The sequence below is a fragment of the Nyctereutes procyonoides genome, unplaced genomic scaffold (assembly GCF_905146905.1).
Source record: "Nyctereutes procyonoides isolate TBG_1078 unplaced genomic scaffold, NYPRO_anot_genome, whole genome shotgun sequence".
In the NCBI taxonomy this organism is placed as follows: domain Eukaryota; kingdom Metazoa; phylum Chordata; class Mammalia; order Carnivora; family Canidae; genus Nyctereutes; species Nyctereutes procyonoides.
In genome coordinates this window covers 28,188,259-28,201,113 of record NW_026575051.1, presented here as the reverse complement: position 1 = coordinate 28,201,113, position 12,855 = coordinate 28,188,259, and the positions used below count along the sequence as shown (strand labels likewise).

At 33.9% G+C, this 12,855-nt stretch overlaps 1 protein-coding gene across 1 annotated transcript in view; it reads left to right on the top strand.

Moving 5' to 3' along the window:
* EYS (eyes shut homolog) overlaps positions 1–12,855 on the top strand; it is a 1,553,129-nt gene that overhangs the window by 547,226 nt on the left and 993,048 nt on the right. The window contains exon 16 of the mRNA XM_055330595.1: positions 4,777–4,922. Coding sequence (XP_055186570.1) covers positions 4,777–4,922 — 146 coding nt within the window. The remainder of the gene's footprint in view (positions 1–4,776; positions 4,923–12,855) is intronic.

Genomic DNA, 12,855 nt, shown 5'->3' with positions numbered 1-12,855 from the left:
CTTTTGAAATAAAGCCTTGAATTTAATTTATAAATTTCCATTTTATCAAAAATATATTATAAATTTCATGGCCTTAATTCTTGCTTCAAGACAAATATTTTTAGAGCAGCCCCAGTGGCGCAGCGGTTTAGTGCCGCCTGCCGCCTGGGGTGTGATCCTGGAGACCCGGAATCGAGTCCCACGTTGGCCTCCATGCATGGAGCCTGCTTCTCCCTCTGCCTGTGTCTCTGCCTCTCTAGGTAGATTTCTTCTGCGTAATGTAGAGACAGGGCCCTTAGCAGCTAATAATGGAAGGAAAAATACACCAAAGCTTGAAGGGGTTGTATATTTTAGTTGGAGGCCAGTAGGAGGAGGAATCTGGTGAAATTCCTTTCAGACATGCCTCATGTGCTTTGATTGTTTTAATGGTTTGAAGGGCCAGGGTAGGTGCAGAGAGAACAGGTTGAGAATGTGCTGCACTTGCCTGCCTCTCTTATTTGAGAAGGAGAGGAGGTGTGGGGGCATTGGCAGGAAAGAGAGAAAAGGAGGTGGGAGGAGGAAAGGAGAGAGTACATGTATATTTTAAGTATTCTGGGAAAGACTGGACACAGAGATTCAAGGTAGATGCTCTATTCTGAAATAAAGATTTGATTTTCATGGAAATTTGCCCTAATATTACATAATAAATGAATATAATGTTTAGTAAAATTATAAAAGGATCCAAGAAACTAAAACTCATGAGGTAACTAGAATTGGAAAATGAGCAAATGAGAATTCTGGGTAGTTGAGAAAATCTGAATCTTCTCATACATCCTCAAGATGACTGTACAAACAAATAAAAAAATAAAAGCAAAAGAAAAGCTCATACCTTCACCACAAGAAGACAAAGAAGACAAAAAATTTCATGTAACTGATGGAACGAGTAAATAATATGTTTAAAATAATGAAAACAAGGCTTCTCATTGTTACAAAAAGAACTGCAAATATAGAAATCAACTAGACTAAAATGAACCCTGTTATGTTAAACTAGAATTGAGATGTTAGTATGAACTCATATTTTATATGTATATGTTTATAATACACATGTATACATAATACACAAAACTATATATAAATATGGACATATATGTACCAAATGAATACACAGAAACACAGTTATATACATACAACTATATGTATGCATATACATAAATACACATACACATAGAAATTATCTTGGTTTCTAAATAACGTTCTCCACTTAAAGGAGTCAGAGCTCCGAGGAGAAATGGCTAAATCCAGATCTAGAAAAAGAAATGTATAAGAGAAACCTGGAACATTTAATGCTATAAAATAAGAGAACATTCAAAGAATGATGGAGATATCAAAAGGATATAGGAGAAAGCCTCAAGAGACAAATTGAGCTTGAAATAAATAAAAATAGTTATATATTTGACCCACTGAATAAAATAAAAAGTCATAAATCCATTTAGATGCAAATAAAATTGAATTAACTAGTTGAAAGGAAAAGTCAGTCTTTTTTTTTTTTAATTGAAGATAATTGATTTATTTGACAGAGAGAGAGAGCACAAGGAGGGGGAGCAGCAGAGAAGGAGAAGCAGGCTCCCGGCTGAGCAAGGAGCCCAACGTGGGGTTCAATCTCAGGACTCTGGGATCATGACCCAAGCAGAAGGCAGATGCTTATCCAACTGAGCCACCCAGGCACCCCAGAAAGGCCCATGTTAATAGCTAAATATCATCTAGTAAATGTGGAGCAAAAGAGGAGTTAGAAAAGCACTATTTGGCAAAGACTATAAGGGATGACAGATTCAGTTAAGAATCATCTATGGAGAATATCTCCTATTTTAAGTTGGTTGAATTCTCCAGATTCTAAGTACTGATTTGATCATGAAACCACTCAGGAACTTTTTCATAATTACAGAAAACATAATCTGGGTGGCAAAAGGCAAGGGATATGGATATTCCCTTGTTTTCAAAAAGAGATAAAGAGGGGAAAGAGACACAGTGAGAGAGAGAAGTCTATAAATTTAATGAATAAATTTCTGTTTATAATAGACTGAGAAAAATCAATGACCATTATTATAATTTTATCATTGAGAGGAAAGATATTGCAAAATAATTTCTAATATTCAAACTTCCAGAGTAAAGAATAGATTTTATAATTTCTGGAAGTATGATAAAGCTGCCCTAAGTATCTGCAGCAGATGTATAAATTGAGAGCAGAGCCATTATCTGATATATTTTGTAGTAATCTATCATTTTCAAATCTATCAGTATGAAAAAATTATTTCTTGGACACACCTTTTAGTGCTACGACTGAAAACACTATCTGACTCCTACCTACTCTCTGATCCCTCACAATCATTATTGATTTACTGGAAACACACAATAACAATCAATGAGAGTATCATTAACAAACATATCTTGATCTTAAGCATTTAAAAGAATCATTCCATTATCTGGACTATACTGCAAGATACTAGAGAGAAAGTGGAGATGGAAAAAAGTTTTGCTATTTGAACACAAATTCAAGATTCATAGTAATTGGATCAATCTAAAAAGGGATTTTGGTCAATATCCTAGTCACATGGCATTTTGAAGCCTTCTGTCCAACTGATACAAAAGCCCCACTTTTTCTTGACTAACCAGCAAAGCCTTACCTGTCACCTTCTCTAGCATTTAGCTCTGTTGTACACCTGTCTCAATTGGCATATATTTACTGTAATGTTTACATGTGAAAGTCCCTAACTTCTCCAAGAGAATTTTAAAAAATAAGCTGAAGCCTTATTACACTTAACCTGGGTACTTGACTGACATCTGGCATTTAATCAGTTAATATGTGGTGCATGAGTAAAAGAGGAACATGGGCATGTTAGATTTCCATTGATTATGTTTTTGTAATTACAATTATAGTTGAAACTGAATTTAATTAGAAAGAGTTTTCCTCAAAAACTCAGAATAAAAATATTTCAAAAGCATTACAAGAAAATCTGGTAAAGCAGTTTTATTTAGATTTCTACAAAAAGAGAAAGAAAAAAACTATATAGAACTTGTTTTTCTAAATCCATTTTCTCTCAATTTAATTACTTCTATAGGAATTAGTTTTCTGCCTTCATTAATATTTTTCTATGAATACAAAAAAGATTAAATTATTGCTTTCTTTTCTTAACATTATTTATTGGACTATCATAGGTTATTTGGTGGTTGTTTTACAGATTTTTTTTTTTTTGCATATATATGACTAAAGCTAGTTACAATTCCATCTCAGGAGAATTAGTCTTCTATCTTCTGGCAGATAGCTATGGACTGAATAGATGTTGAGATAAAATATGTTCAGCACAATATCCAGGAATAGACCAAAAATAAATTCAGGGTGAGTCTGCCACATGGTTATATAGATTGTTGCTACAGCATAGACTATAAAGGAAAGAATCAAGGGCTCTTTGAGACAGGATCTGTATCAATAAAAAGAAATTCACATAGGAGCAAGAAATATTTCCAAATTAAAGTGCAGAGGACATACCTGAACTCAGTAAGTCAGATTCATCAGAGGCTGATGTTAAGATGAAGAGGGGAGAGTTGGATATTGAAAGGAAGTTCAGTTGAAATTTCTGGAAACCTTTCTCAATGGCAAGGCTCTTGGGAATCACTTCTATTAAGTGCATGATACTTTGAACCTGACATCTAGCCATTGAATTATGTCCAATTTCTCCAACATCTGTCAATATAATTAAGCAGTAATGATATTGTTTTTGCTAAAACGATCTTTTAACCAGAAGGTTTTCTTTTTTTTATTTTATTTTTATTTTTATTTTTTAAAGATTTTTTTTTATTTATTCATGAGAGACATAGAGAGAGAGAGAGGCAGAGACACAGGCAGAGGGAGAAGCAGGCTCCATGCAGGGAGCCCGATGTGGGACTTGATCCTGGGTCTCCAGGATCACGCCCTGGGCTGAAGGCGGCACTAAACCACTGAACCACTGGGGCTGCCCCAGATGGTTTTCAATATCAAAAATATAATTCAATCCATGGATAGAATAATCTTCGAATTTTTAACACAGGATATAATTAAATATTTACATTTATATAATAATAAAATATACATTACAGAATTAAGCTCAATAGAATTTATCAAAGATATTATTTATCCAGATACATTCATTAAAAAAAATTCTCACGTAAAGAACATCAAGGGAAAAATATCTAAAGGTTGTTAACGAAATCATTGAGATAAAATGTCCTCATGTTGATCTGCAAACTGGGTCTTGGCAGTCAGGAGGCACTTCACTCTCTCCCTTGTCTTTGGAATGTATGTTCTGTCCACTATTCCCAATTAGGAACAACTTCAGTAACAAAGTCTTGAGAGATTAATGTATTAGTGAGATTATCTGGATTACATACATGACATCCTCATTAATACCTCTAAATAGACTTTTAAAATTTGGGAAGCAGGTATGAAAATCTACTTGTTTTGTAGGTGCCTAAGACAAGTGTGGAATGAAAGTTCCTTTGCTTATTAAACCTGTCACTGACCAATTTGGAGTGGATTGCCTCTTTCTTCTGATTTTCCTTGCCTTGTATCTGCAGGGACCAGTTTCAAATTTCACTTGGGGAACTTTCAAGGTTGTGAACCAACAAAGGTCAATTATAATTTCTCCAAGGAAAAAAAATGAAGAGAAAATATTACCATTTATTTAAATTAAAAGGCTAAAATTTAATATATACATATGAGTTATGTATATAATGAAATGCTTTTTGTCATTACATGTGACTTCTCATTTTCTGACTTTTCTCTAGATTTATGTGCAATTGTGAAACAGTGTACCCTGGATCTTTGTGTGAATTGGATATGAGTGAATGTGAAATCTCACCTTGCCTAGATGGAGAAGATTGTGTCAGCAGAATTGTTGGATACAACTGCCTCTGTGCTCCTGGTTATACAGGTAAACCTTTATCTGCCCTGTCTGTATTAACATATTGCTATCTATAAATTAATGGCAATCTTATACTTACTCTCCAGAACCCGAAATAACCTGACATGTGCAGGTAGGACAGGAAGTGCAAGAGACTCTTTGTCTCTTATTAAAAAAAAAAAACAAAAATTATGCATTTTAATTTATCATTTGCTAACATCTAAGAAATATATGGATTGTATTTGAAGGTATTTTACACTTTTATGCTTTTTAATTGAAACACCTGAATTATGTTTATATTGTTATAATTCAAAGAAGTATCAGTATATGAATAATCTAAGAGAAAATATACTGTCATATCAATTATAATAAATATCATTAAAATACAATAAACTTAGCTCTTTTAAATATACTTATATGCCAGAAATCAGGAAACCATTGTAAATTTAAAGTTCTAGGAGAAAAATATAATTTGGTTGGAGTTAGCTGTCTTAATATCAATTATTCTACAGCATAAATGCTATCCAAATATAAAGGCAAAAGTCACCAAGAACTATGGAAAGGAAAATGGATTAACCCTCTAAACCTCTGCTAAGAAACTGCATTTATGAAATACAAAAAGCTGTATTATTTTCATATACTAATATTAATTAAATGAATCCAGGAAAAATTATTGAAATCTTAAGTTTCAATTTATTAACTGGCTGAATTTTACACCACTGGGCTCCTTCGGGTTCCTTTCTTGAGGGAAACTAGTTAAGTGTGCCTAATCTAATGTTACATTCTATATTCGCAGGAGTCAAAAAAAAACACTAGAAAAATAGAAATATGATTGGAAAGCAAAATTGGTAAAAAAAAATATAAAATATATATATATATATATATATATATATATATATAAGTATTTCCATCTGATAAGTCATCAAAGGTAAGAAAAAGTTAAGGACCCGAACAAAGAATATACATGTGTCTTTCCTGAGGAATCCTGATGGTATCAGAGGTTTCCTTGGTAACAATTGTTACATGCACAAAAGTCTCTGCTTAAATTAAAAAAGAAAATTAAACCCTTATCTACATATTTTGTTACGTAAATAGGAGGCAATAAATTTTAGCCACAAAACAGTATCCTTTCTAAGTGTCCTGTTGCCCATCATATTCCAAATTACTGGAATTTTTATTTGGGACCATAGATACTACCTAGCAATGCCACTCACCACGCTGTTGTTTTCTGCTGCTTATTGCTTGCTAACAGTGTTAAAACAAGAAATGACACGCTGAGCTCAATATGACTGAGAAACATATTTAGTAAAATTATTTGATGTCACACATCGATCTGATATTTTAGATTCATTGTAAAGTTTGAAGGATTAACATGTTCTTTATTTTCACAATGTCTCAATTTTTATTGAAAGCTAATGTGCTTAGTGTTGTTTCAAAATTTAAGATTGATTTGCCAGTTAGACACCCCTGTGGAGAAGTTGAGTACACAGTTGGTTGTGTGACATAGTCTGGAATGGAAATGTAAATTTTGAGAGTCATCAGATACGCAACTATAATACTGGATAGGACCACAAATAAATGAATGTAGATAGAATAGAGAAAAGGACAAAAGACTAAGCCCAGGGACATTGCAATATTTAGGGGTCCATGAGAGGAAGAAGAACCTATGGAGGAAATTGAGAAGAGCAGTCAGTGATACAGGAAGAAAAACAAGGAGAAATGGAGTGCAGAAAGCCGTATAAATTCTTTCAAGTAGAGAGAATGATCAAGTGTCAAATATTATTATTAGGTCAAATAAAATAAGGACTCAGTACTGACCACTGGAGATGCAATGCAAATGTCATTAGTGACATTGTCAAGGAAGCAGTTTGGCTGGAGTGGAGGGCGCAAAAGTCTGTTTGAAGTAGATTTAAGAGAGAATGTGAGAGAATTATATTGCTGAGAGTGAATATGCATCATTTATTAAAGGAAGATTTTTATGTATTTAAGACAGAAGCAAGAAATGGGGTAGTAGCTTGAGGAAGGAGAGGGATTTAAAATAAAAGGCTTTTTCTCACTTACATGCTTACTAAATGACTCTGACTCCTGTGTGAAGAATAGAGTGCAGTTTCTGCAGCAGCAGAGAGATACATCAGGAGGCTTTTAGAATTACAGTTGGCTCCTGAACAACATGAGGACTAGGGACACCGACTCCCTTGCATTTGAAAATCCACATTTGATTTTTGACTCTTCCAAAATATTACTAATAGCCCATTGACCAGAAGCTTCACCAATAATAAAAACAGTTAATTAACACATGTTTTGTATATTGTACTGTATACTGTAGTTTTGCAATAAAGTAAGCTAGGGAAAGAAAATGTTATTAAGAAAATCATAAAGAAGACAAAGTACATTTACAGTACTGTATTTACTTTTTAAAAATTGTGCTTAAGGTGACCCATCCATTTCAAAACTGTGTTGTTCAAGGATCAGCTGTAGTTTAAGTGACAGATTAGATCAGGATTGCATAGGAGGGATGGTGAGACATGCCTACATACAGCATATCTTACAAGCTCAATAAATGTTCATGAATAGATGAACAATAACAATATATAAGTATTAAGATGTATCTCTAAACTAATCATTGATGACTCAGACTGGTTTCTATTCCATCTTTGATGAAAAAATCTGAAACTCCCTCTCACTGATTCATTGGGTTCTGAAATATTTTTTATTTACTTTCACATTGGGGATTCAAGCTGTTCTGGAGTGATGCTCTCATAAAGATACATACACAAAGCATATATTATGTAATTGATTAATGGGAAGGCCAGTTATGATTTATTTAAATCATAATGGCTTCCACTATGGGCTTCCTTTAAGGGCTTCCATTAAGTCTCTAAATGTGAATTTGGCCTATTTTCCAAGTAAAATGTGTACTTTGTTCAGCACAATATGGGGTTTTCTTTTGTTAATTATTGTAGGCTTCTCCTATTAAAAGGAATGCACTTTCTTAATTTCAAGAATTATTGGAAAGTTACAAACGTCCACCTAATTTGTCATTGTAAAAATGGGTTTTCACACTTGCTTAGATGGTCTAGTATGAGCCTTCAGGTGAACTTAATAAGCAGTGTTTGGGGTAGCCAACATGTCTCTATAGATAGTCAACTCTGACTTGTTCAGCTGTCATTTCAGGCCAAGTGTATCAGAGACTGGCAACTTGCCCCCACTGTTTCCTGAAAGGGTTGGGGGATTTAATTTTCATATTTCTACTAGAAAGCTATGACCATAAAACAGTTCATTCAGTTATATCTCTCCTTAATATAGATATATCTAGGAGACATTATAACATGATACCAGTAAATTATACCATTTAATTACCATAAAGAAAAATTGTATAGGAAAATGATTTATGAGGGCTGGAATAAGGTTAGGAGTTATGAAAGCAAACTTAAATAGAGCAGCCAGGTAGGTCCATGGAAAAACTTTTTTGGTTTAAGATTGACATGCCTTTTGGTACACACATACATACATGTATAGATAAAGTGGTAGATTGAGAGAGAAATGAAGAACCAAAATTACACTTAATAACCTATAAAGATGATATATTTTCCTAATAACAGATTTTAATATTTTATATAACTGGACCATTAAGGGAAGAGGTTAAACCAATGAATAAGCTTTGATATTTCCATAGGATATTAGACTCTTCGTAGTGTATATATAAAACTATATAAAAATAATCATCATATCACAAATCAAGGAGAGAAACATTTAAGAATTCTAGGTGTTGTTGACAGTCTAGCAGTCTGCTAGTTAGGAAAAATATGGACATTGTACAAAGACTAATCTAAGTTTCAATATTTTCAGGATTTGCATATTCAGCAAAATGCTTTCATTTCCACACTTATGTGTAATGTAGGACCTGTGCTTAGCCATGATTTCACTTAAAGGAGTGAAGAGATAATATTTTAGGGCAAATAGAAAATATAACAAACCTGTGTTTAGAAGCAACTTCTTTTAATATTCTTAAATATTTCTTCTGGTCTTTACTTTCATATTTCTTTTTTTTTAAACCTTATTTGAGAGAAAGAGAGAGAGAGAACATGAGCAGGGAGGAGTGGCAGAGGGAGGTGGGGAGAGATAAATCTCAAGTAAACTAGGTGCTGAGTGTGAAACCCTACTTGGGGCTCTATCTTATGACCCCAAGATCACTACTTGAGCAGAAACCAAGAGGTAGACACTTAACCAACTGCATGTACCACCCAGGCATTCCTTACTTCCATATTTCTAAATGGCATACTTAATACTGCTATTTCTTGATTTTTTTTTCAATTTTCCACATTATCTAAATAATTTGTCCTGTAGAAAAATAAAGATTTAGCTGTGTTATCATCTTTTCCATTCACCAGGTTATATGCACTTTTCCCCACTACTTCCTCCCAAAATGCTTTTTCAAAAATTTGTAAATAAAAATGTCACTGTTAATATCATAACCATATGTTTTCCTTTTTTATTTTCATTTTATTTTTGCTCATTTTGGCAGATTTGTATTTTCTTCCAATGCCTTTATTATATTGTTAAAGAACATTTGGCTCTCATTTTCAATTTCCAAAAGCTCTTACTTGTCTAATATTTTTAAGGCATCCTGTAATTTTTCTTGGTAGAAGTTTTCTCTTTTTTTTATTTTTTTTTATTTAGTTATGATAGTCACAGAGAGAGAGAGAGAGGCAGAGACGCAGACAGAGGGAGAAGCAGGCTCCATGCACCGGGAGCCCGACGTGGGATTCGATCCGGGGTCTCCAGGATCGCGCCCTGGGCCAAAGGCCAAACCACTGCGCCACCCAGGGATCCCGAAGTTTTCTCTTTATAATAATATTTATAGAGTTTTCAATTATTTTATACTTTGCATTATCTTACTTTATAAATTTCATTCTTACCTCTGTGTATGATTTCTTTTTTTCACGTATCTCTTACAGGAGTGTATGTGAGTGTGTGTGTGTGTGTGTGTGTGTGTGTGTGTGTGTGTTTAGTATCAAATACTCTCCCAATATCAGTTAATATCTAAGAGATAACCAGTAAAATGCTAACCAAAAACTCTGAGTGAATGAAAAGTCATCGACTGGCTATTTCTGTGCTGTGTGTGAGTGAGCACAGATATCTATTTTATTGGAGAAATCTGAGATGTCATTGGTGATGGCCTTTTCTCTTTCACTGTTTTTCCTGGAAAGAGACGGAGGTGGAGATAGAGATCATCAAGCAAGGAAAGATATTTGACAAGATTTTGGTAAACCAGAACCTTAGGGACAGTTATATAGTTATATTTGTTAGAAACAGCCAACACATTTTTAGGATAATAATGTATAAAATTCAACTGTATTTCTAATTGCTGTAAATTATTACTTCAGGGACCCCTGAGTGGCTCAGTGGTTGAGTGCCTGCCTTTGGCTCAGGGCGTGATCCCTGATTCCCGAGTTCGAGTTCCACATTGGACTCCCTGTATGGACCCTGCTTCTCCCTCTGCCTGTGTCTCTGCCTCTCTCTTTCTGTGTCTCTCATGAATAAGTAAATATAATCTTTTTAAAAAAATTATTACTTCAGACCTCTAGTGAAAGTATACTATAAAGTGATTGTGTGTTATTGGAACTTTGGGGAAATAAATAGACCAATATGGTCTCTAGCACAGCACAAAGTTAGTACAAAGATAAGACAGAGGTCATAGGAGGAAAGAAGTAAAGCAGTGAATAAGAGGTTGGCATAGCTTACCTGAAGAAGTGAGTAGGAAATGCACAGTCTGTCAAGAATTCTTGTTCATTAAGAATACTTCCAGATGACCATGTTTGCCTGTTCCTCCACCAAATCCTTATCTTCCCTGTCCCATAAAATATATTTTAATTTAACTATTTTTTACAGTCTACATTACAATCACTTTCATCCAGGCCATCATCATCTCTTGCCTTGGCTTTATTATATTAACTAGTTTTCCTCTTTCACTCTTGTTGCATTAAAATACAATAACATATATCCCTCATCTAGCACCCAGTGTGATTATTTAAAAATATAAAAAATATCACTTTACTCTCAGACTCAAAATCCTCCAGTGCTTCCCATATGCTTTCAATATAACACATATTCCTTACTTTGGCCTACTAAATCCTGTATCAGCCTGGTCCCTGGCTATCTCTCTGATTTTATCTCCTAATACATTCTCCCTTACTCCCCCAGTTGACCTACTGTTCTCTCTGGGTATGAATCATGTCCCTCAGACATGAGCATAGTTTTCTCCTTTTCTCTTAGAGGCCTATCTACGTTACTTAAAATAATACTATTTTCCTCTACCTATATCTTCTTTTGTTCCTCCATAGCAAGTATCACTGTCTAATTGTTATACCACTTAATTATTAATTTATCTCTTCCTGCTAAAATTGAATCTCTTCAGTGGCAGGATTTTTTCTCTCTTTTGCTCACTGTGGTATCACAGTGCCTAGAAAAGTGCTTAGGACATTAAAAGCATTCAAATATATGTATATGTATTTTTTTAAATGAAAGAGTATTATGCACTTAAAGTAATTTGATTTGTTAATTGTATTTGATTTTAACTTTTAATGTGTTAATGCACAGAACTTAGTGATTATAGAGTTTAAGTGTTTTCTCTTTTCATTTACTTTCCATAATGCAATTAAAATAAACTTCTTTTTAAATAGGAGGTGAGGGCAGCCTGGGTGGCTCAGCAGTTTAGCGGCCGCCTTCAGTCGGGGGGGGGGGGGGGGGGGGGGGCGTGATCCTGGAGACTGGGGATTGAGTCCCACTTCAGGCTCCCTGTATGGAGCCTGTTTCTCCCCCTGCCTATGTCTCTGCCCCTCTCTCTCTATGTCTCTCATAAATAAATAAATTAAAAATCTTAAAATAAATAAATAGGAGGTGCAATTCTTACCCGTATAATGTTGATGTCTTGATACAGTAAGAACAATTCAGAGTTCTTACTGCTTGAATGCTGAAAAAGGAAACTCTGCATACGCAGCTCATTCTGAATTAAAAGCATATATATATATATATATGAATCCATAATGCCATAACACAAATTCTAAATTCAAAGGCAATATAATTTGATTTAATATTACAAAGTAAAATAGTTATATTCAATAAATCCAAAGTGACCTGAAGTGAAAGATTTAGACCTTTTCTATTACTCATTAACTCATAATAAATCTTTCTAAAAGGAAACCAATGGCAAATTAAGCTAAGTGACCTAATAATCGGTGATGCTTTATATAATATATAACAATCTTGAGGCAGTTAATATTTTATATTCTACAAAATAAGATGCTAAAAATAATGGTTGAGATGATATACCGCCTAATAAAAGTGTATCAATTATCAGATATTTATAGGTCATTATCCACTTATATTTAGTTTTCTAGGGCAACACTATATGTCATTAATGTGTCATTTGATATTTCACAGAGTAATTGTGCCTAGAGAAATTCTATAGATATGTTATTAAAATATATTTTATATACACTCATTAAAAACAGTTTATTATGCCAGTGAATTATTAATCAGAATGATGCTCAAGACCATTGAGTATGTGAAATAATAATTATAGGGCAATTCACAGTGTTAGGCACTGGTGGTTTTGTTTCTTGATGGTTTCCTTCTTCCCAGGTTCTAACCAGTTATGAGTACTCAAAAGATAAGAGTAGATCAGATTATGAGATTTATTCATGAAGACTCAGTAACTTCCAAAATATAGGGCATTCTGGTAAAGCACTTTTGAAGAATATACCTGTGACCTGTGTCCCAATACGGGAATATTATAATACTACCAATCTCCCATCATAAACAAGTTTTGATACAAATTGAGGGAAGAGTTAGGTATGAAAAGCGGACTCCAAGTAAGATTTATACTTCTGGCTTCTTATAGGATTGGGGTCAAATGAACAGTAATGAATAAATGCACATAGAATATAGCAGGTCTCCAGGA